This window comes from Geotrypetes seraphini, chromosome 1 (assembly GCF_902459505.1).
Source record: "Geotrypetes seraphini chromosome 1, aGeoSer1.1, whole genome shotgun sequence".
Taxonomy (NCBI): Eukaryota; Metazoa; Chordata; class Amphibia; order Gymnophiona; family Dermophiidae; genus Geotrypetes; species Geotrypetes seraphini.
This window is the reverse complement of record NC_047084.1, coordinates 3,826,720-3,851,446: the sequence shown is the minus strand read 5'-3', so window position 1 is coordinate 3,851,446 and position 24,727 is coordinate 3,826,720. Positions and strand designations below refer to the sequence as shown.

The window sequence follows — 24,727 nt, the reverse complement described above, 5'->3', positions numbered from 1 at the left end:
GAGCTCCGAGATCCAATATCGGTCGAACACCTCCCATCTTCTTTGTTATCAGAAAATACTGAGAATAAAACCCTATGTTCTCTTGTTCTGAAGGAATCTTCTTGATGGCATTGAGAAGTAGACTCTCAATCTCCTGAAGAAGAGAAGGTTGAAGGAGATTGGAAGCAGACTCTTTTGGAGGATGATCTGGGGGATGGTGAGAAAATGAAGGGAGTAACCCAGAGGTCGGATGTGATGATTTCCCAGTGGTGAGAATAAAGTTGAAGACATCCTATTGGTCGAGGAAGAGAGAGGTAATTTTATTTAAACTATGCTCTCTAGTAACTGGTCAAAAAGACTGAGAAGGCTTAGCTAGAGCAGACTGTGAAGGTTTCCGAGAATGCTGTTTTTGTTTCTTCTGCCGAGGATGTGAAGCAGTAGATGGTTTAGCTGCATATCATCTTTGATAACAGGCAGCAGGTTTGAAAGTGCATGGTGTTTACACTTTTCTGAACGTTTAGAAATATGTTTAGATTTGCAGGAAGACTTTGCTGGATTAAGAATGTCTGAGAGGAGGAACGATGCCTCGAGAAACTGGATCGATGAGTGGAATCATGAGTCTTGAATGCACGCCTGGATGATGGGCGGTGCCGAGTTCCAGGAGACCACATTGAAGGCTGAGGACTGGTACCGGCATACCTGGCATTTGTATGCTCAGGCTGGGCTGGTACCTGTGAGGACACTGCCTGTAAAATCAGTACCTGTGGGATCGGTACCTGCGGAGTCGGAATCAATGTAATAATTTTTGAAAACTTTCACCGTACTCCGCACGAAAGAACTCTTCAAATTGTTCTTTCAGAGAAGGCACTGGTACCTGTGGCTTTTTTGCTGGTTCCATTGGTGCTGCGACCCACTCCGAAGAGGATGACTTAAGAAGAAAACCCCTGGATTGTGGAGCAAGTTGCATGAAGAGTCGTCGCTTGGCTGGCATGACTCAATGCCCTGCAACCCTACCTGGGAAGCTGGTGACTTCTTCATTAGCTTACTGGATGGAGCAAGAGGCTGTGATGCCGTGTGGAAGGCAGTGCCAAAGAAGACCTCGGTGCTGTTGAAGTTGATGCCATAGAATGTGGTGCCTTGGCTGTTGGTGCAGTCGATTGCGGTACCTTTACTTTCGGTGTCACAGACTTCGAAGGATGCGGAGATTGGTCTCTTCCATTGTGGCACCGAAAAAGTGCATTTTTTTCCAAAGAACACCACAAACAAGAATCAATGCAGTGGTCCAGCCTGAGACACTGAATGCACCACGAAGTGTGGGTCTGTCACGAAAATTGTCTGCTGGCACCTGCCGCAGAATTCGCTGTTGAATTTGGCGATTCTTTAGAGTTCTCTTTTGGAGAAAACTGCAGCGGGTGCACGTTTCTGCCCTATGGTCTGGACCCAGACACTGAAGGCACCACTTGTGCGGGTCGGAAAGGGAAATAGGATGTGCACACCGCTGACACTTCTTAAAACCCGGTGAAGGGGGCATGAAGGGAAAAACGGCCGGGGCTGACCGGAAAAAAGTCGAAAAAAAAATGGACTTTTTAAAAAAAAAAAAAATAAAAGAAAGAAACGATGAGGTGAATAAATCACGACAAGAAAATAACGCGCGAGCGGGAAGGCGAGAAAAATTTGAAAAAATTTTCCAACAGCAGTTGGAACACGCGTCTTCTTAGCTCCGCGGAAACTAAGAAACTGGGGACCGCGCACCTCTGTCAGGCGGGAAGGCACTCGCGCATGCGCGGTGCGGCCTACTAGAACTTTCAAAGTTCTTAGAGTGCAATCACTCTAAAATTGTCCGTACCGGGGCTCCGTCGGTGCCGTCACCCATCAGTCAAGAATATGCTGCCTGCTTGTCCTGGGATAACATTAAGTTAGGAAGGCAACGAGAAAAAAAAAAAAAGAGAGAAAGAAGGGTCTTTTAAAAAATTTTATAAGGAAAAAGAAAGACCGGGAAAAGAAAAGAAAGAAAAATAAGTACACGCAAGCGGGAAGGCAAGGTAAATAAATACTGACTGTTCAATGATGCGACTTTCTAGCTCCGTGGAAAACATCGAACTGAGGAGCCGCACGCCCACGTTAGGCAGGAAGGCACTCGTGCATGCGTGGTGCAGTCGATCGCAAGCTTTCTAAAGTTCTTAAAGTGGTGATGCACTTGGGACCTTCCGTGCTGGGGCTCTGTGGATAACGTCACCCACATGTGAGAATATGCTGCCTGCCTGTTATGTTTTATTATGTATGTAAACTTGTAACCCATTCTGAGCTCTTCTGGGAGGATGGGATATAAATCTGAATAAATGAATACATGCATGCATATGAAAAAAGCTCTTCCTTGCATGCTTCAATCTGAAGGGACACATGAGTCCCATCCCATGGGACCTTAACTGACAATCATTATAGTTACAGGAAAAATTAAATGCCAAGACAGATCATGATATTAAATTTGATTTACCACTACTACGAGCCAAGGTAGCTGCTGCCAATAAGCCACCTGGTTGAAGTCTGAATTGGATGCAATTGACAAGTAGCTGACAACTTACCATATACACCACATTGCAGTAAAGCAAACATTACTCACATACAGCAGGTGTTCTGAGGACAGTAGGTCATGCATTCTCACCTATGGGTCACACCATCTAATATACTCCCCAGTATTCCATAGCTTTAAGCAGCCTTTGGCAGCATTCTATTGTGCAACTGAATACAACTCCTAGGAAAGGGAGGGAGGGAGGGATTCAAGAATACATGTCCTGCTATCCTCAGAACACCTGCTACAGGTGAGTAAATCTGCTTTCTCCAACAAGTGAGGCAGTTTATTATATATATATATATATATATATATACATATATATATATACATATATACATATATATATATATATAAATCCCTAGCTACTAGGCTCACCAAAAACAACAAATCAAGGACAACAGGGACTTGCAAAGGCAAAGCCTATCAGAAACCATAACTTATATAGTCTTGTTGTGAGGGTCCAGCCTAGAACAGAATAAAAATGGGCCTAGAAGAGTGGAAATAGATTAAAGACACCAAACTAATTCTGCAGAATATCTGACCAAACCAATTGTCACATCAGGTATGCTCAAGGCAGTAATGAGATATGAGCAGTGTACACACTTTATCCACTCAATATGGGCCCCAAAGTGACGGATTGGGTCAGGAACTGATTGAGTGGAAGTGATCAATCGAGATCATTTTAAGGAAAGGGATGCTACTAGTGGTGTGCCTCAGTGTTCGGTTCTTGGGAATGTCCTTTAACATTTTTATAAGTGATATTGCTGGAAGGGCTGTTGGGTAAGATTTGCCTCTTTATAGATAATACCAAAATCTGTAATCGAACAGACACCCATGATGGTATGATATGAAGGACCTAGCGAAGCTTGAAGAATGGTCTGGAATTTGGCAGCTAAGATTTAATGCTAAGAAATGCAAGGTCATGCATGTGGGCTGCAAAAACTCGAGGGAACAGTACAGTTGAGGGTCAAGAACTTTGTGCACGAAAGAGGAGACAGTATGTAATCTTAAGGTGGACAAACAGGTTGAAAAGGTGACAGCGAAAGCTAGAATGATGTTAGGGTGTATAGGGAGAGATAGGGCAGTAGGAAAAAGGGAGGTATTGATGCCATATATAAAACTAGCGAGACCTCATTTAGAATATTGTGTACAATTCTGGAGACACCTTCAAAATGATAAACAGGATGTACAGTGGTAGAGCTTTTTACTTTTTACTGCTCATTCGATTCCTATGAGTGTTGGAGTATTTACCTTGCTGTCCCGTAGTAAAAAGCTCTACTGCAGTTTGATAAAAGGACCCCTATGTTATGCAACCTGAACAGGACACAAGTGATTGCAATAAAAGGTGAAATGAGCATTAAGGCTGAGAGTTCACCTTAATATCTTTGCACCAGCCTTGTGTGGGGAGAACTTCATGAATCAGACCAATCCATATCTGATAGTGTTGCATAACTTTAGCTTCAAAATAAGTTATGGTACATTTATTGTTTTATATATATTTGTTCTGATCTATAATTATATTTACCTGTACTTTAGATCCAGAACAAAAAAAAAAAGGCCTAATATCAGTAGCAATTGGAGCTGGAATCAAAGGTTTGGCTTACTAACACCTTAGCCCTAGTTTTGTTTTTGAATTTTTGTTAAGTGCTTTGGATGATTCTGTGCCAGTAAGGCAGTACAGAAATTTTCATTAATAAAAATTCAGGCAAAAAAATTGGAAAAATCACACTTGTAAAAACCATATACAAATATGTCCTCTCAAAATACATTTTGATTTTCTAAATAAAAAATTCATAGAACATGCTACTACATACAATTCATAGTTTTGTCTAGATTGCATTTTATTTCACAGCAAGGTTTACTATGGCACTAACTTCAGCAAAACAATCTAACCTCCTTCAATAATCCTCCTACGTGGAAGCCAGCAGTCAAATGCTTCTAGGTGTTTGAAGACATCTGACTTTCTAACTCAATTTGCCTAGAATGCATATCTAAGGAGAACAGTTACAGGTCAACCATGGGCTTTGGTGTATACCATTGCTTAAATGGAGAACAAAGATGAATTAAAGCTCTATCATCTATACATCACAATTAAAAATATTACATCATACCAAACATACTTTTATATTACCTGAGGTTTTTAAAAGTTTGGAACATGGCTAGCTACAAGGTCATAAATGTGACAAGCACCATACTATTATGGCTAGGAAAGAACTTTGAAACCAAGGAATCCATAGGACTAATCTCAAGTCTGGAAGACAGGCATGCTAGCCATACAAATAGCATCAAAACATTACATAATATTTTTTCCTCATACCTTTATTTGCATTGGGACTGGAGTTCTTCTCCAATGTAGCACGTTCTTTCAGTTGCTCCTGCTTATTGTCCTCAGTACTCTCAACGTCCTGCTTTTTGAGGGTTCGGACCTTTTCCTTATGTTTCTTTAGCTTTTTTGATTTTTTGTGCAAAACTGAATGCGCCAATTTGTCTATAGGTTTTGAACACTCCAGTTCAACAGGAATTGAGGTTAGGTTTTCCATAGAAGTCCGAGAGACACATTTTTCTTGCTGGTCCTCAAAGGTTCTACCATCTTGACTAAAACTGTCCACAGGAAGATCTTGTGTCCCCCTTCCTTCAGGGGTACTGGGGGAATTTGAATTAGAGTTTAGAGTTTGTGGAGGATTTGAAACGGAAAGGCGAGCAGGAGGAAGAGGTGGCGCAGCAGGGGTAGCAGCAGCAGGAGGTGGACGAGGAGGAAGAGCAGGAGCTGTTCTCTCACTGGAGGAATTCAAATGACCATTTAAAGTTGGCTGGACTCTATTAGTAAGATGAGATATTCGAGGTTTTTTGTTCATTAAGGGATCAATAAAATCCGTCTCCAAAGGCCGTTTCTGAAAACACAAAATTTTAAATTACATTAACACAAATTCCAAACCACAAGAATCTTGCTTTGTAAAACATTAAAACAATTTTGTGACAAAGTAGGCCGTTTTTTAAAAGTAGTCAGGGTATGTCCTGAGTCCTTGAAAAGTAGTGACTAATGCACAAATAGTCGTCATATAAGACTACTTACCCAATGCTACCAAACAAAAATACCTGCTGGGGTGAGACCAAACACATTTGAGGTTTAAACTCAAATGCCTTCCATTACAGTCCTGCAATGTAAGTTTTTATTCTTTTAAACAGCATCAACAAGCTGAGTAACCTCATCACTCTACAGTCAATGCATACAGTATAAATCCAAGATAACTAGTCTGGTATGATTAACAAAAAGGAGTAACAATTCAGTTAACAATTCAGATACACCTTACTCCAGATACCAGAAAGGACAGCGTAAATCTATTCTGCTCCTCACCCCCCAAGGGTTGACAAGAATCTGATCTGCTGATGCCTATTTAATCAGATGTTTAGTGAAAAAAAAACGCCCCTTATAGCAGAGCTGCCATGCAATCTGTTACTGAGGCTTGTGAGGAGAGTGTTGCAGAGGTTAGAGCTACTGCCTCAGCATCCAGGGGTTATGGGTTTAAACCCCACGCTGCTCCCTGAGACCTTGGGTGTCACAATCCTCCCCCATTTCTTCAGGTACATTAGATAAGACTGTGAGCCCACCGGGACAGATAGAAAAAAAATGTATGAAGTACTTATATGTAAAACTGCTTTGAGTGTGGTTGTTTAACTACAAAAAGGTGGTATACAAGTCTCAATCCCTTTTTCTATTATCCCAGCATAAAGATCACCATACCCCAAGAATCTGTTTTTATAAAGGTTGAAAAATCCAAGCTGAAACGGACTAAGTTCCACTGAGCCCAGCATCCAGCCTCAGACTTTTGCCATGCTGGGTCACACATGCTAAGCAGATTCCACAAAGTAGATTTATTTCTCATAATTCATCTCCATGGATGAGCAACAGTTCTCTCATCTCTATCTGGCTAATTTATAGACTTCTCCAGGAACTTGCCCAAATGTGTATCCTCCTGTTTGTATTCTGAAACATTAAATAACTGCTCCTTATTTATAAAACTATGAATGGGATGAAAGCTTAACTGAGGGAATATAATAGAAGTTTATCTTCTCTCAGCTGAGGCGCTCCAACTCCAACACTCATAGGAATTTAATGAGCGTCAGAGTTCTTACCGCCACGGTTGGCGCTAAAAACGGTAGTGTGGCTTTGTAAAGGAGAGGGTTAGTCTCTTCATGGAAGGTTTTATCCTCTATTTATCACACTTTTCTGAATCATTATATTCTTTATGAGATGGAACAATCAGAACTACATACAAGGTGTAGTCTCACCAGGGACTTATGACAAGCATGTTATTCAGTTGTTCTTCCTCCCTTTGAGAATAAAATCACTAATACCTACAGCACATTGGGCTGGAAATTTCAATGTTACAATGTATTAGCCACACAACTGATCTTTCTTGGATGGCAAACCCTTACTCAGGGTATTTTTCATTATATGCATCACTTTGCACTTGTCAGTCATTTAGATGCCAAGTTGCTTAGTCTAACGAGAACCATCCTGTAACCCAGCCATTTTAACTGAATAATTTGACATCATCTGCAAATCTGACTTGTCATTCCCTGCGTCCAGATCATTTACAAATAGTTAAAAAGTTCACAGAACTCCACAGAGACCATTGGGAAATTCCACTACTGATCCTTTTCCATATGGATAACCATTTAGTCCTACTTTGTTTCCTGTCATTTTGCCAGTTTGCAATCCAAAGAAGGGCAATGCCCCTTATTCCAGTTTCCCAAGGAGTCCTTCACGAGCAAATGTCAAATGCATTCCGAAAATCCATAAATTCAAGGCAGACCTGAAAACATTCCTTTTTGCGGATGCATATTAACTCCCTCTTCAATGTACAGTGCTGAGGGTATCGAGTAAAATAGAACCTCCCTAATGTTTTTTCCCCTTTTTCTTTTCTATTATATTATGTAGATCCTCCACCTGACCTCCATGTTGTCTTCTCGTTAGGTTTATTTAAGATTTTATTGTATCCATTGTATTTATTTTAGTGTATTTTATATTGTAAGCTGCCCTGAATGTTTCCCCAATGCGTGGGGTAGTAAATTTTAATAAACTTAGAAACTTGGACTTCAAACTTGACAGAATTCAAAAATGCATTGAACAAACAGGGGACCCCTATATACAAAGAGGAGAGAATCAAAGGAAAATAATATTCTCATTTAAATAAGGCATATAGGGATGTAACCTGCCTGGAGAGGCTGATACAGTTCTGACCACCTTATTGGGCAGACTAGATGAACCATACAGGTCTATTTTTGAACATGTTTTTTGTTAACTTGATAATAGAGAACATAATTTTGCAGTGATAGACCATGAATGGTTTTATGTACTCTGTATAAAAGTATTGTGCTATTCTATTTTAAATGGTGCTCCTTTTATTTTTATTTATTTTTTGTTTTATTTGATATATATATATTTTATTGTAAAACCGCCTTGAATTTTGCTGCAACTAAGGCAGTATATCAAATGTAATAAACGATAACACAAGGGAACAAAATTTTTTTTCATAATCTGACAACAGCACATTTTTCTAATTCAGTTTTTCATGCTGATTTCAGCTCTGTTATTAGTTTTTTTCAGTCACGTAAACTTTTTAAAGTTATGACTAATGTTAGTTTATAGCATTTTAACGTATAGGGTTTTAAGAATTGCAGCATCAACTTAAAGAAATGTTGCAGTATCTTCGGTTCAAAGTAAAATAAAGCACACAGCATAGCATAATTATACTGGACTGTCACTTAGCAACCATTATGTCTTCAAAAATGCTTAGAGTATGATTTCTTTTTGTGAGTTCTTTCTGGATCGTCATGGCACAACATCCAGCAGTAATCAACCCATCATACTCTCATTCTAGAAACCTTGGTAGAAATGCTCCATTAACTGAATGTCCTTGCTAGTCACTCAGTCAAAAATAGGAGAGGTGAGGATGATTGTCCAAACAAAATTTTCAGGGCTGAGAAGTCAAAGCGAAATATATGTAATACAGAAAGAAGACTTCTCAGAAGAAAGGTCACAAACTTATTTTTAGAAAAAGATTGTTACTGTAAAGGAGACTTAGGCATACACTCAGAATATGTGTAGTCTGACCAAGAGCCAAAGCTCCTATAGCCGAACCCACTGTCCCATCACTGTGTATGGCTATTAAGTGTTGAAAATAAGGTGTTCTTCTGCAATATCTGACTGAATTTTTCAATGGCAGGAAGGATAAAGAAATCCTACTTAACTTAAATTTGTTAGGAGGTCCCGACATGGGCCATGTTTCGTGGTCTTTTTCAAGGAACCCAGAGGGAAGAAATGGAAAAAATTCCAATGCCAAAGAAAAGCAGGGTGATGAAGACAAGGAGATAATTCATAAATTTAAGAAACAGCTTCGTGGCGTGATGCCGAAGTTTCCATTGAAGGACTACACATATTTTGAGTGTATGCCTAAGTGTCCTTTACAGTAACTGAATCTTTTTCTAAAAATAAGTTTGTGACCTTTCTTCTGAGAAGTCTTCTTGCTAGTCACTCACTATACCAAGATTTTCCGGAAAAAAGTCAAGATGTCAGTGCAAAAAGTTTTAATGACATGCGACAGCCAAGTTTCCCATATGAGTCAAGGAGATTCTGAACTCCTTCCTTGTATGAAAAATTCATGGTTGCCCAGAAAGTGTTCCATTAACCACTTGAATACCTCCCAAGCTTCAAGCTCAGCTGATGAGTGACTGCTTAAAATCTTCATCCTGCATAATGGACTTGATCTGTGGGCATATAAATATCCCTTCCTTCAGTTTTGCAGTGCTGATTTTTGGAAATTTCTTAATATATTGAAAACCTGGCAAGTTTGCTTTACCCATAGCCTTTACCAGGTTCTTCATCAACCCCAGCTTGATATGAAGAGATGGAAGAAATATTTTATGAGGATCCACCAATGGCATAAATTTCATACCGCTTGTCCCTTGGTTATAGGTATCCCTCAGCTGCCATATATGCTTGACAATGTTCAGCTGTAGATCTGCTATCCCACAAGCACAGGAAACAGCAGTATTTAGCGAATCCTCCTTGCATTCCCATTAGCATTCCAATGATCTTCAGATCACTACAGATGTTCCACTGGTGTGTTTTATAACCGATTGCTTCTAGTAAATTCTTCATAGTCTCATAAGACTCCTTTAGATGAGCAGAATGGGCAATTGGTATACTGCTTTCAAGCTTCTCTGTGAAGAATCAATAAAGAGATGCCATTCATCTGGACAATGCACTTGTGACAAACTGTTGAAGAACCCGTTGATGTCATGACAAAAGCACAATGAGCCATTTACAGTGAAGAATGTTGTTAAGTTACGATTCCTTTTTCTGTAATGAGTTATATTAGCATCTTTTGCAAACAAGTGCTTTTGCTTAAGCCTTGAAGCAAGAAGTTCTACTTTTCCTTTTGAAAGATTTAGATCACGAATAAAATAATTGAGCTCAGCTTGTGTAAAGGTCTCTGGTTCTGAATCTTCATCATTCACATCATCAGGATCAGATAATTCTGGATTATGACCAGCTGCTGCATCATCATATTTCTCATCATATTCCACAGAAGCAAGTCCATCTTGTGGAGGTACAGGGTCAGGCAGTGAGTCATCATGAGGGACAGGCCTAATAACAGAATCCAGAGTAGGATATATAATTTTGTGCTTAGTTTTAGCTGAGAATCCACTTATGTTCACAAGGTAAAAGTAGCAATCTTTAATATGGTCTCACGGTTCCCTCAGTATCATTGGGATTGCAAATGACATCGCTGCCTTTCGTCGATTGAGCCAGTCACGAAGTCCGTTGGAACAACTGGTACAGATGATATGTGGAGCCCAAGACTTATCCTGGTCACCCAGTGGACAGCAAAAGTACAATTTGTATACCTTCTTCAGATCTACGGTAATTGGGTGACATGCTTTCGTCGTGAATGAACCACAGATGTAACAAACTATCTGGATGATTAGTACAATGTCTTGACATGATAAAGCAATGTTACTTACCGTAACAGTTGTTATCCAGGGACAGCAGGCAGCTATTCTCACTAGTGGGTGATGTCATCAGACAGAGCCCCGGTACGGACGTCTCACAAGCACGTGTTGCTTGTAGAAACTTAAAGTTTCTAGATGCCCGCACCGCGCATGCGCCGGTGCCTTCCTACCCGGAGATCCGGGCGTGTCTCCTCAGTTCAGGTAGCTAGCCTGAGAAGCCAACCCAGGGGAGGTGGGTGGGACGTGAGAATAGCTGCCTGCTGTCCCTGGATAACAACTGTTACGGTAAGTAACATTGCTTTATCCCAGGACAAGCAGGCAGGTATTCTCACTAGTGGGTGACCTCCAAGCTAACCTCAGTGGGATGGAGGGGGAGTTGGCGACTTAAGAGAATAAATTTTTCAATACTGTTTGGCCAAACTGTCCATCCCGTCTGGAGAGGGTATCCAGACAATAATGTGAGGTGAATGTGTGAACCGAGGACCAGGTGGCAGCCTTGCAAATTTCCTCGATTGGTGTTGATCTGAGGAATGCTACTGAGGCTGCCATTGCTCTGACCTTATGGGCTGTAACCTTACAAGGAAGTGATAATCCAGCCTGGGCATAGCAGAAAGAGATACAAGCCGCCATCCAATTAGAGATGGTGCGTTTTGATACGGGTCTTCCCAACTTGTTAGGGTCGAAGGAGACAAAAAGTTGAGGAGTGGTTCTGTGTGGCTTGGTGCGATCCAGGTAGAAAGCCAAGGCACGTTTACAGTCTAGAGTGTGAAGGGCCGATTCTCCGTGGTGAGAATGAGGCTTAGGGAAGAATACTGGAAGTACAATGGATTGGTTGAGATGAAATTCGGAGACCACCTTAGGCAGGAATTTCGGGTGAGTGCGGAGGACCACCTTGTCATGGTGGAATACTGTGAAAGGTGGGTCCGCCATCAATGCCTGGAGTTCGCTGACTCTGCGAGCGGACGTAAGGGCTACAAGGAAAAGCACTTTCCAGGTGAGATACTTCAGAGGGGCCCTGTTGAGTGGTTCAAACGGGGGCTTCATGAGGTGGGAAAGGACTACATTGAGGTCCCAAACTACTGGGGGTGGTTTGAGAGGAGGGTTAACATGGAAGAGTCCTTTCATAAATCTGGCGACCACCGGATGGGCCGAGAGGGGTTTCCCTTGTAGAGGCTGGTGGAACGCCGCAATAGCGCTCAGGTGGACTCGTATGGATGTGGACTTGAGCCCAGATTGAGATAGGTGTAGGAGATAGTCCAGCACGGAGGATAAGGAAGCTCGTTGAGGTTCCTTTGACTTAGAAACGCACCATGAGGAGAATCTGGTCCATTTCTGGGAGTAGCATTGTCGAGTGGCAGGCTTCCTGGAAGCTTCCAAGACCTCCCTCACTTCTTGTGAGAATTGGTGAGGGGTTACGTTGAGAGGAACCAAGCTGTCAGGTGGAGAGACTGCAGGTTGGGATGAAGTAGTGATCCTTGATGTTGAGTAAGTAGTGAAGGAAACACTGGAAGTGGTACTGGTTCCCTGCTGCTGAGTTGAAGTAGGAGGGAGAACCAAGGTTGTCTGGGCCACCGAGGAGCTATTAGAATCATGGTGGCCCGTTCGAGTTTCAGCTTGGACCAGAGTCTTCTGGATCAGCGGGAAGGGTGGGAACACATATAGAAATCGTTTCCCCCAGTTCAGTAGAAAGGCATCTGCCTCGAGGCGATGAGGAGTGTAGATCCTGGAGCAAAACTGAGGCAGTTTGGCGTTGTGGGGAGCCGCGAAGAGGTCTATCTGAGGCGTCCCCCATTGCGTGAAGATTTGGTGAAGGGGGTTGGAATGGAGAGTCCATTCGTGCGGTTGTAGCAGACGGCTTAGTTTGTCTGCTAAGACGTTGTTCTCCCCCTGGATGTATACTGCTCTGAGTAGGGCGTTGTGGCGTACCGCCCAGTCCCAGACTCGTAGAGCTTCCTGGCAAAGGAGGGCCGAGCCCGTGCCTCCTTGCTTGTTGATATAATACATGGCGGCCTGATTGTCTGTGCGAATGAGGATTACCATGTCGTGGAGTAGATGTTGGAAAGCTTGGAGCGCATTGAAGATGGCTCTGAGTTCCAATAGATTGATTTGGTGTAGTCTTTCTGCACTGGTCCAGAATCCTTGGGTGCGGAGACCCTCCAGGTGGGCCCCCCATGCGTAATTCGACGAGTCGGTTGTGAGAACTTTCTGATGGGGGGGAGAGTGCATCAGCAAACCTCTGGATAGATTCGAAGAGGTCATCCACCAAAGTAGAGACTGCCGAAGAGCAGGTGTAACTACGATGCGTTTGGATAGTGGATCGGATGTCTGATTCCACTGTGATGCCAGGGTCCACTGGGGGATCCTGAGGTGGAGTCTGGCAAAGGGTGTCACGTGTACTGTGGAGGCCATATGGCCCAGGAGCACCATCAGTTGTCTCGCCGGTAGGGTTTGGCGAGTAGCCACCGACTGGCAGAGATGGAGAAGAGACTCCATGCGTTGCCGGGGCAGGAATGCTCAGAGTCGGGTGGTGTCCAGGACCGCTCCGATGAAGGGGAGGGACTGGGTGGGTTGTAGATGAGACTTGGAGAAGTTGATCTCGAAGCCCAAATTCTGGAGGAAGTAGGTTGTAGCCAAGGCCGCCGAAGTGACCTCTGGGGCTGACGGGGCCTTGATGAGCCAGTCGTCGAGGTATGGAAACACCTGTAGACCCCTGTCCCGGAGTGCTGCGGCCACTACCACCAGGCACTTTGTGAAGACTCTGGGGGACGAAGATAGGCCGAATGGTAGCACTCGATACTGTAGGTGCAGATTTCCCACCCGAAATCTGAGGAACTTTCGGGAGGCCGGGTGAATGGGGATGTGAGTGTAGGCCTCCTTGAGATCCAGGGAGCATAACCAGTCGTTCTGCTCGAGGAGGGGGTATAGAGAAGCCAGAGTCAACATGCGAAACTTCTCTTTGACCAGGAACTTGTTGAGGACCCGAAGGTCTAAAATGGGTCGCAGATCGCCCGTTTTCTTCGGGACGAGGAAGTACCGGGAGTAAAACCCTCGGTTCAATTGGTCTGACGGGACCGGCTCGACCGCCCGAAGCTGAAGTAAGGTTTGGACTTCCTGAAGAAGAAGGGCGGTCTGCGTCGAGCTTGAAGGATACTCTCTTGGAGGGTGGTCCGGGGGGACCCGGTGGAATTGAAGAGAGTATCCTTCTCTTATGATGGAGAGGACCCATAGGTCCGTGGTTATGGCCTCCCATCGGCGGTAAAAAAGATGGAGGCGGCCCCCTATGGGAGAGGCCGAGGTTATGCTCCCGGGAGGGGCGTCAAAAGGGCTGGGGAGCCTTAGGTACAGCCGGTGGCTGAAGTTTTTGCTGAGACTTCTGGGGAGGTTGTCTCTTCGCAGGCTCTCTCGCAGCAGGCGTTTGTCTGGGCATGTAACGCCGCTGGTAAATCAGGGGTGGCCTGGAAGGTCGAGACTGTTGAGGTTTGGGTTTGGGCCGTAGGATGGATTGAAAGGATTTTTCATGATCCGACAGCTTTTTGGTAACAGTTTCGATAGACTCATCGAACAGGTCAGCTCCAGCACATGGTACGTTGGCGAGTCTGTCCTGTAGGTTGGGATCCATATCGATAGTACGGAGCCATGCCAGGCGACGCATAGCTACCGCGCTTGCGGCGGCGCGTGCCGAGAGTTCGAATGCATCGAAGGAGGATTGCATCAGCTGGAGGCGTAATTGGGAGAGGGAGGCTACCACTTCCTCGAACTCGAATCGAGCTTGGTTGTCTATGAACGGAGTGAACTTGTGGAGTACCGGCAAGAAGAACTCCAGATAGGAGGAGAAAAAGAAGTTGTAGTTTAGCACCCGTGACGCCATCATGGAGTTTTGGTAGAATTTTCTACCAAATTTGTCCATCGTTCTCCCCTCTCGGCCCGGCGGTACAGAGGCGTAGACCTGGGAGGGATGAGAGCGTTTAAGGGAGGACTCGACCAGTAGGGATTGGTGGGAGAGTTGGGGGCCCTCGAACCCTTTATGGTGCACGATGCGGTATCGGGCATCGAGTTTGCTGGGGATCGCCGGTATGGAGTACGGCGTTTCGAAGCACTGCATGAAGGTCTGGTCCAGTAATTTGTGCAGGGGGAGCCGAAGCGACTCCGTTGGAGGGTTAGGTAAATGCATGGTGTCCAGATACTCTTTGGAGTATCTGGAGCCCGTGTCAAGGGTCACATCCAGATCATCCGCCATTTGTCGGAGGAATGATGAGAAGGACAATTGTTCCGCCAGCGTCGGTCTGTGGGACGGGCTGGAGGATGATGAGGCCTCCAGGTCCGTGGACATCGGGGAGTGACAAGGAGAATCGGGCACCGGTGTCTCCTCGTACTCCGGGTCCCTCGGAGGGGACACCTCTGATGAGGAGTATCCCCTACGTTGCAGTTTTTTCTGCGGTGACACCTCCGAATGGCGTGAGGAGTGCCAGGATGAGTGTCTCGATCGGTGCCCGTCTCGGTGTCGGGACGGGGATCGGGATCGTATGTGCATCGCATGGTCTCCCGAGGCCCCCAAGTGGATAGGGCTGGAAGCGGTGGATCGTAACTGGGTTTGCGATGCGGGTTCTTGCGATGCTACCCAAGTCTGGTAAGGAGTACGGAGGGACTCTTCCTGACTATGCCCAGGGCTTCGAGTATCGATCGGAGGTCTGGTCCCATGTTGGCGCGGAGGCGTGATGGGTTCTAATGGCGGCATATCGGTAAGCGAGGCTTGCCGCATGGGCATCGCCGCCCTCCCCCGTTCGTCCTCGTCGGTTGTCGGGGTCGAACGGTGTGGGGGAGGGGGCGGACCGCCCCTTTGGATCGGTACCGGGAGGTCACCCTGTATGGCAGCGATGAGCCCGGGTCCGATGGTCTGCATGAGCTCAACGAATTGAGCTTCCAGCACGGACCGTAGCGAAGCCGATAAGGAGGGATCCGCACCGAAAGGGGGTCCTCCTGCACGGGCATCGCGCTCCTTCGAGGCCGAGTGCTTCTGCTTAGTAGCTTTCGGCACTTTGATGACCATTGGTGGCACTGTGGAAGGAAGAGGTACCTGAACCGAGGAGACCGGGGCAGGCACCGACGTCGAGCTCGTGGATGGTGTCGGGGCGAGCGATGCCGGTTTCAACACGCTCGATGCAGGAGGGGTCGATGCCCGTTTTGCCCGAACCGGGGAGGTGTCGGATGAAGTGGAGGCTGAGGGATCCTTAGCTGCGTCCATCTTGAACATCGATTCCCACAATAGGCAACGCCGCTTGAATGAGCGTGCCGTAAGGGTAGAGCAAGGCCTGCACGATTTTGGAATGTGGTCAGGGCCCAAACACTGCAAACAGCGCCAGTGAGGGTCCGTGAGTGAAATCGCGCGTTGGCACTTGCTGCACTTTTTAAACCCGGTGATTGGCCGGGACATAGGCCGGAAAATCTCCGCCGCGAGGTCGAAGCCAGTGGGCCTGAGCCACGTGGCCGGCCCGTTCGACCCGCCAGAGGAAATAATCTTCTTTTTTTTTTTTTTTTTTTTATGAAAAATAAAAGAACTGTTAACTGTAATTAAAAGAAAGCGAAAACGCGGACAAGGAAGGCAAATTTAACTGAATTCAGCTAGCGCATGATGAAGTTGAACTTCTCAGCTCCGCGGAAAAGAAAGAACTGAGGAGACACGCCCGGATCTCCGGGTAGGAAGGCACCGGCGCATGCGCGGTGCGGGCATCTAGAAACTTTAAGTTTCTACAAGCAACACGTGCTTGTGAGACGTCCGTACCGGGGCTCTGTCTGATGACATCACCCACTAGTGAGAATACCTGCCTGCTTGTCCTGGGATAAAGACAGATATTAATCACCATGTCTGTAGCATAAAAAACAAAGACAACTGTCGTTAACCGCCCTTATATGTTTATCTTATAAACACATAATATTTTGCCCAATTAATGTTTATAATTATATATGAGCCTCATTACAAAAATGTGATGTGCTAGTGAAAAACTAAATACAGATTTGAAATCAACATAAAAAAATAGTACAAAACCCACCTAACATTAACTCTGATGAAAATGATGTGTTGACCTGTGTAATCTATCATGTTAATGGTGATTTAGAACAATTAAAGCATATAAGATTGCGGGGTAGTAGACTTAGGAGTAACATCAGGAAATGCTTGTTCACAGAGAAGGTGATAGATGCCTGGAATGCCCTCCCTGTAGAAGTGATGGAGGCAAAAATAGTGATGAGTTCAAAAATGCATGAGATAGATACAAAGGATCCTTAACTAGAAAGAGGATAGTATTGGCACAACTCAATAGATCAACAGCTACATTTCTGATGTGCAAGAGCAGTGTCTAAATTGAAGTTCCAGCAGTCGAAGCAAAGCCAATGCTATACAGACTTATATGGTCTGTGTCCAGCATATGGCAAGACCGATCAGGACAGACTGGTGTTACCTTTGACTCCAGCAGTGGGGCAGAGTAGCTAATGCCAGATGGACTTCTATGGTCTGTCTGTATGTAGCAAGATGAATCAGGAGCAAGTATGCATATTTTATACTACATTCATATCTTATGAGTACAAGTCTTACCTAGCTTGAGGGACAGGGAAGGCATCTTAATAGCGGAACTTAGCAAATAAAATGAATAGTTAGTAGATTATTAAGGCTATGTTGAACCTACAATGAATGTGACTGTTGAATGGACCAGTCAGGTCTTTATCTGCTGTCATTTACTATGTTACTATTTCTAAGTCTACAAGATGTAATAAATCTCATCGACACTCTCAAATTGCCAGGACTAGATGGTATTCACCCTAAAGTCCTGAAAACTCAAATATGAAATAGGTTATGAATTACTATTAACAGGTTAGCAATAATTCAAAACATCTTTGATACTTGAGGTTTGGGAGGGGGGGGTGAGTGAGAGCACTGTAATGCCTACTTTTAAAGACTCTTGTGATAATCCTGCCTGTGCCTGGAAAAGTAACGTATACTAAAAAAAAAAAAAAAGTTACTATTTAGACACATGGCTTAAGAGTCAATATGGATTCAGCAGTGTCTTGCCTCACCATTTTAAAAAAAATGTATAAGCACGTGGCTAGTGGTTGATTTTATAACACAAAGGATTTAAAAAAAGTGCTCAACAACTGAATTTTGAAATGGCAAGAGGAAGAACTTCAAGATAGCCTGAGTGGTGAGATTTCAGAGGGGTGGGTGACAGATCTGTTCAATATTGTGGAAACTGCTGGCATATTCAAAGATGCTTTAAGAGATTCCTATAGCAGCATCTGATTGGTACTGAACCATGAGGCTTATTATGGGAGATTTGTCTTCAAATCAAATCTGGAGTGGAAAGCCTGCCTAGTGGTTAGAGCAACAGAATGGAAACCAGGGAAACCAAGATTCAAATTCTACTGATGGTGCTTATAACCCTATGCAAGTTACTTCACCCTCTATTACTGCCAAGCTAGCAGCTGGGGACAGAATACCTATTGCACCTTATTCTACAGTACCCTGCAACGTCTTCTTATCCTTAAACACTTCAAATTCTGCTGTATAAAAATTCAAAATACATTGAAATGAGTTTGAAAATATAGTAAAACCTTGGTTTGCGAGAATAATTTGTTCCAAAAACATGCTTATAATCCAAAACACTCGTATATCAAAGCAAATTTCCCCATAAGAAATAGAAACTCAGATGATTCGTTCCACAACCGCAAAACTTTAATACAAAAAACTGTATGTACACTCCTGCAGTGTCAGAGTGAGAAGAACCATCGGCTCAATTGTGCTGTGATGTGTGTATATTGTATGTACTTGTATTGCAAGACCTTGTTTGTTTTTCAAGTTAAAATTTAATAAAATGTTTTGCTTGTCTTGCAAAACACTTGCATACCAAGTTACTTGCAATCCAAAGTTTTACTGTACTCTAGAATAGGTTGAAGAGTCTTGCCATTTGAACCTCCAGGCAGAGCTAATGTATTTCCTTCAACAATTGCAAATCACATATTGATACATAATGCACAAAATACTACATGTATCAGGTGCACTGCCATGTAAAATTTAAAAAATTTAAAAGTAGCCAATTTGATTTAATCAAAAAAGTTTATCCATCCATATCCTTCCCCTTATTAACAGCCACGTTCTGATAATCCTAATGGAAGACTAAGTTATTTCTGTTAATCTCAGGAGTCCTTACATTAGATATTCAATCCAAACCCACGAACCAGGTCTTGCAGAAATGCGATACAACTTTCAGCACCTCAGCATACAGCTTTCAGGGAACTTCCCTGCTGACATTTTACAGTTCCGTAGGTTATAAAACAACAACATGCAAAAATGTATTTTATTTATTCAATTTTTTAGCCAATTCTCCCAAAAGAGCTCAGAACCGGTTACAAATCAGGTACACATGCATTTTGTCCATCTGTCTCAGCGGGCTCACAGTCTATCTAATGTACCTGGACTAGTGGAGGATTAAGTGACTTGCCTAGGATCATAAGGAGCAGCATAGGGTTTGAACCCACCACCTCAGGGTGCTTAGGCTATAGCTCTAACTACTATGCCAGTATAAAATAACCAACCTGCTATATGCAACAAGCACATCAAAAGGAACCAGATGCTGAATAATGCACTTACATTTGGCTGGCAGGAGAAGAATTTCAGGCCTGAAAATGAGAAATAGAAGCAAAAAAAGCAGGCATAACTGAGGAAAAGAGGGTAGGCCTGAGAAGATTAACAAGAATGAACCTAAATATTTCATTCTGTTAACATCTCCTCAGGAGTCCTTATATTAGGTGACGTACCAAAGCAATGGCAACATCTAGGGTGGGACAGAAGAGCCTACCTGCAACACTAAGGACCCAAAGGTGGTATCCTCTTGAGCTGTCACATGTACTCTAAAACCTTGTAAAGGTATGAAGGGAAGACCAAGTAGCTGCCCTACAAATTTCAACTGGAGGGATGGACCAAGACTCAGCCCATGAAGCTGAGATACTCCTGGTTGAATGCGCCCTGAGAGAAAACAGTGGCTGCTTTCCACAGGCGATGTCAATGAGATGGCCATGCAAATCCATCTGGCAATAGAGGCATTGGATGCTGGCTTTTCATACCTGGACTAACTAGTGAGTACAAACAGGTGGTCCTTTCTAAGTAGTGAAATAAAAAAACTCTTCACACATCCAGTTTCTATAATATCCTACCTTGCTTATCCGACCCAGTGAGTCGAAAAGCAGGCAGACAAACCTCCTGGTTGACGTGGAAATCGGAAACAACTTTTGGAAGAAAGGAACAGCACAGAGTGTTATACCTGCCTCTGTGATCCTGAGAAAAGGTTCCCTACAAGATAGAGCTTACAATTGTGAAATATGTTTCGTGGAGATAATTACCACTAGGAACACTATTTTGACCACGAAGTATGGAGCTTAGTAAGGCCCTTCAAAACTGTGTTGAGGTTCCACGTCAGAAAGGGATGATGTAGTGGGGGTCTTAAACGAGTGCACCTCTTAGAAATCTGGTTATGTCTGGATGAGATGTAATAAAAAAAAACGTTGTGCACCCAGAAACATGAGACCTGCCACTTGAACCTTGAGGGAAGCCACCGCAAGCCCTTTTTCTAGACTGGCCTGCAGAAAGGTGACCAATACTAAATGGGAGCTCACTGTTGAAAAGTCTGCAAGAGAGTGGCAATGACTACATCTGAACAGCTTCTTTGAATTAGGGTCTTGTGCTCAAGAGCCATGCCATAAGATCAATGTGTTAGGGATTCTCCATGAGAACGGGTCCCTGACTAAGAAGACCACAATGAAGAGGAGTTTTAAAGCATAGTCTAAAAAAAAAAAGTTGTTTAAAATCCAAGATGGCTGCCACCAAGAAACTACTGAAAGACAATGAAAATGTGGAAAAGCACAGTTACTTACCGTAACAGGTGTTATCCAGGGACAGCAAGCATATATTCTCACGTGTGGGTGACGTCATCTACGGAGCCCCGATGCGGACAGCATGTCAAGCAAACTTGATTGAAGATTCAAGCTTGCTGTGCTGCATCACACATGTGTGCCTCCTGCTCCACTAGAGAGGAGCGTGCGAGCCCAGCTCCGCCCCTCTCCCGAAGCCGACTAAAGCCGCCGCACCCCCGGAGAGCGGCCTTCTTCTTCACTCGGCCCCCGCACTGTTGCCAGCGGGGAACCGAGGCAGCGAGAGCCACAGGAGAGGAGCGTGCGAGCCCAGCTCCGCCCCTCTCCCGAAGCCGACTAAAGCCGCCGCACCCCCGGAGAGCGGCCTTCTTCTTCACTCGGCCCCCGCACTGTTGCCAGCGGGGAACCGAGGCAGCGAGAGCCACAGGAGAGGAGCGTGCGAGCCCAGCTCCGCCCCTCTCCCGAAGCCGACTAAAGCCGCCGCACCCCCGGAGAGCGGCCTTCTTCTTCACTCGGCCCCCGCACTGTTGCCAGCGGGGAACCGAGGCAGCGAGAGCCACAGGAGAGGAGCGTGCGAGCCCAGCTCCGCCCCTCTCCCGAAGCCGACTAAAGCCGCCGCACCAACGGCGTGCAGCCGTTCGGCGTGCCGTCGAAGGCGCACGTCTAAGGCGCGTGCGCCTTAGCACGCGCCTTTGCAAGCGACTGCGAGCGACGCCAATCAGTCCGACCCCCCAACTGGATCACAGCAATACATAGTGTTATTTACATAGCACCGCCTCATCCGTTAGAACTCAGAAAAGTTAACACTGTACTGCACTGCCTTATTGTTCACTGTATTACCTACTGTTTACCTATTGTTTACTGTATTACCTACTGTTTACATTGTTTACATTGTACTGTACTGCCTACTGCACCGCGCGCACACGCTTAAATTGTTCAGCCTGTTTAACTTTACATCGACCTATTGCATTGCTGCAACCTACTTAACTTTGTACTGTCTAATGCACCGCTGTAACCTGCACAACTCTGTACTGCCTTTTGCACCGCTGTAACCGGCTCAGCTTTATATCGTCCACTGCGCCGCTGAAACCTGCCAAACTTTGCATCACACCCCTCCCTCTGCCCCCCTCCGACTACTACCATACCCCACGCTCTTCCCCCCCCACGAGCGTGTCACCATGGCAAGGTTAAACACCCCTCAATGCGTAGCACTACTCCTACTATATCTCATCACCCTCAGGATCTGCTCTGCTGACCCATCATACACAACCACCATCCCTGTCCACTTCTCCCTATATCGCCCTTCAAAACCCAAAGTACCCTCGCTCACACCCCACACCCTACATTCTCAGCTAATACGGCTCCCAAATTCTCCACCCCCCCGCAAACCCACCAAACCTGGCTCAAAAAAACCTAGAACACTAAAAAAACTGGCCTACTCCCACTATGCCCCAGCCAACCACCCAAACCACCAGAACCTACTAGGCTTTTACCTAAACATTCGATCCATGAGGAACAAAGCCATTCTAATCAGAGACTGGCTGACGGACACCAACCCTGACTTCATCCTACTCACCGAAACCTGGCTACTATCAGACAAGGATATTATAATCAAAGACTGCCTACCCGCAGGATACAAGATCCTCTCCCTGGCCAGAACTCGGGGAAGAGGAGGAGGCCTAGCAATAATCTTCAGAGACCAGCTTAATTGTACGACACTCAACACCAAATCCTCTCCCAACGCAGAAATATTAGCCATCTCACTCACCTCTAAATCCCTTGCCTCCTCGCTAACTATCACTCTATTCTACATCCCACCCCAAAAATGGTCCCTAGCCAAAGAGGACCTCGCTGACTCCTTATTAACTAATTATCTAACAAGTCCTTACAACCTTCTATGCGGAGACATCAACATCCACCTTGAGCAAGCGGACCAACCAGAAGTTGCCGACTTCTGGTCACTCACCTCCCAACTAGGTTTCTTCAAACCCCCCCCAACCAAAACTCACCAAAAGGGTCATCAGCTAGACCTGGTCACATTCTCCTCCAACGAGCCGACCGACCCAAAAATATACTGGAAACAAGCCAACTGGACAGACTCCCTATGGTCTGACCACAGACTATGCGACTTTTCCTTGGGCTGCCAACAAAAACATTCAAGAAACAACAAAACAAGAAACATCACAACCCACACCACTAGAGGAAAGATAGACCCAGAGGAATTCTGGTCTCGCTATGACACCCACATAAAACAAGACGAAGAAATAGATCAACTCATGTCCACCTGGATCATTGACAGCACTAACATTTTAAATGAAATAGCCCCCTCAAAAACCCGCCACATCAGAACCACAAATCAGGAGGGATGGTTCGACACAGAGCTGTTACTGTTAAAGAGGGACCTCAGAAAGTCAGAAAGACTATGGATAAAGTCAGGAACCCAGGAACTCAGAACTGCCTGGAGACTCAAACTAAAAACCTACAAAAACCTTACCAAGGAAAAACGGAAAAAATTCTACTCACACTTAATTGGAAACATCACATCCAACAGCAGCAACCTCTTCAAACTCGTCAATAACCTTTACAACATTGAAACACTCACTAACAACCAGGAAGACTCAACACTAACTGCCAACACCCTAGCGGATTTCTTCAACTCCAAGATCCTAAAACTAAGATCAGCACTACCCACCAAGACCAACCCACTGGAGCTCTTTCCCATCCTCCCTGACATCGACATAGCTAAACCAGACCAAGGGTCTAGATCCGATCTAAACTGGAACCAATTCACCACAATCGACTGGAAAACCTTCAACAAATATTATAACAAATACACCAAATCCTTCTGCAAACTAGATACTTGCCCCCCAAATGTGATGAAAACGGCTCCGATCTACTTCAAAGCAAACATGCTACTATGGGTCAACTCCCTACTATCCGCAGGAAACTTCCCTCCAGAACAAGGACATATCTTAATAACCCCAATCATAAAAAGCATAAAGGACTCTTCCAACGCACCTTCCAATTACAGACCAATAGCTAACATACCACTATTCACCAAAATCGCGGAAGGGGCAGTAAAAGCAGAACTCTCCGCATACCTGGAAAAATTCAATATCCTAAGCGACAATCAATCGGGCTTCCGCACGGACCACAGCACAGAGACCATCATCGCCTCCTTACTAGACCACCTGCACATACTCTTCAGTCGGGGCACCAGCGCCCTGATCTTACAATTTGATCTAAGCAGTGCGTTTGACCTTGTTGACCACACTATTCTCCTGGAATGCCTGGCCCACATTGGAATCTCAGACCGGGTACTCAACTGGTTCCAAGGGTTCCTACGAAACAGATCCTATAGGGTACACAAAAAGGACAACTTCTCATACAGCTGGGTGAACTCCTGCGGTGTACCACAAGGCTCCCCCTTATCCCCCACCCTGTTCAATATCTACCTCGCCTCCCTCAGTAACCTCCTTCACAAACTTAAGCTAAAATTCTTCATCTATGCAGATGACATCACAATTGTCATCCCTCTAACCAGTCTATCCCAGGATCTTCTCAACTACATAACTAGCATACTCAGCCAGATAGAACTCTGGATGCTCTCCTTCAAACTAAAGCTCAACCCAGACAAAACAAAATTCTTTCTAGCCACCCCCAAAGACAAAATCAAAGACACCACAATCCAGGTGAAAGGATTGGTTTTCCCACTCGAACAAACATTAAGAATACTAGGAGTCACGCTTGACAAACATCTATCCCTAGAAAACCACACCGACCTCATTGTCAAGAAAGGCCTTTCAGTACTCTGGAAACTCCGTACCATAAAGAAATATTTCGATGACACTGCATTTCGACTATTAGTTCAATCCTCTATCCTCAGCATACTGGATTATTGCAATATCATTTACCTAAGCTCCACAAAGAAAATCACCAGAAGACTAAAACTGATTCAAAACACAGCTGTCCGCCTCATTTTCGGCCTGAACAAATGGGAACACATCACCCCCTTCTACCACCAACTGCACTGGCTACCCTTCGAATCCCGAGTCCTCTTCAAGTTCGCCTGCATCTGTTACAAGACAGTATTTGGTCTCTCACCAAAATACCTCTCCCCACATTTCAATATGTATTGCACCAACAAGAAATCCCGCAGAATCCAGTTGTTTACCTTCCCCTCCATAAAATCATGCCAGCTCAAAAGATTCATCGACAAAACCTTCGCCTTCCAGGCGGCCA

The 24,727-nt window shown here is 44.8% G+C and overlaps 1 protein-coding gene across 7 annotated transcripts in view; it reads right to left on the bottom strand.

Annotated features, from left to right (window-relative positions):
* ELL2 (elongation factor for RNA polymerase II 2) overlaps positions 1-24,727 on the bottom strand; it is a 189,238-nt gene that overhangs the window by 19,820 nt on the left and 144,691 nt on the right. For all 7 annotated transcript variants that reach the window (XM_033915312.1, XM_033915405.1, XM_033915494.1 and 4 more), the window contains one exon: positions 4,869-5,442. In XM_033915312.1, the coding sequence (XP_033771203.1) occupies positions 4,869-5,442 (574 nt within the window). The remainder of the gene's footprint in view (positions 1-4,868; positions 5,443-24,727) is intronic.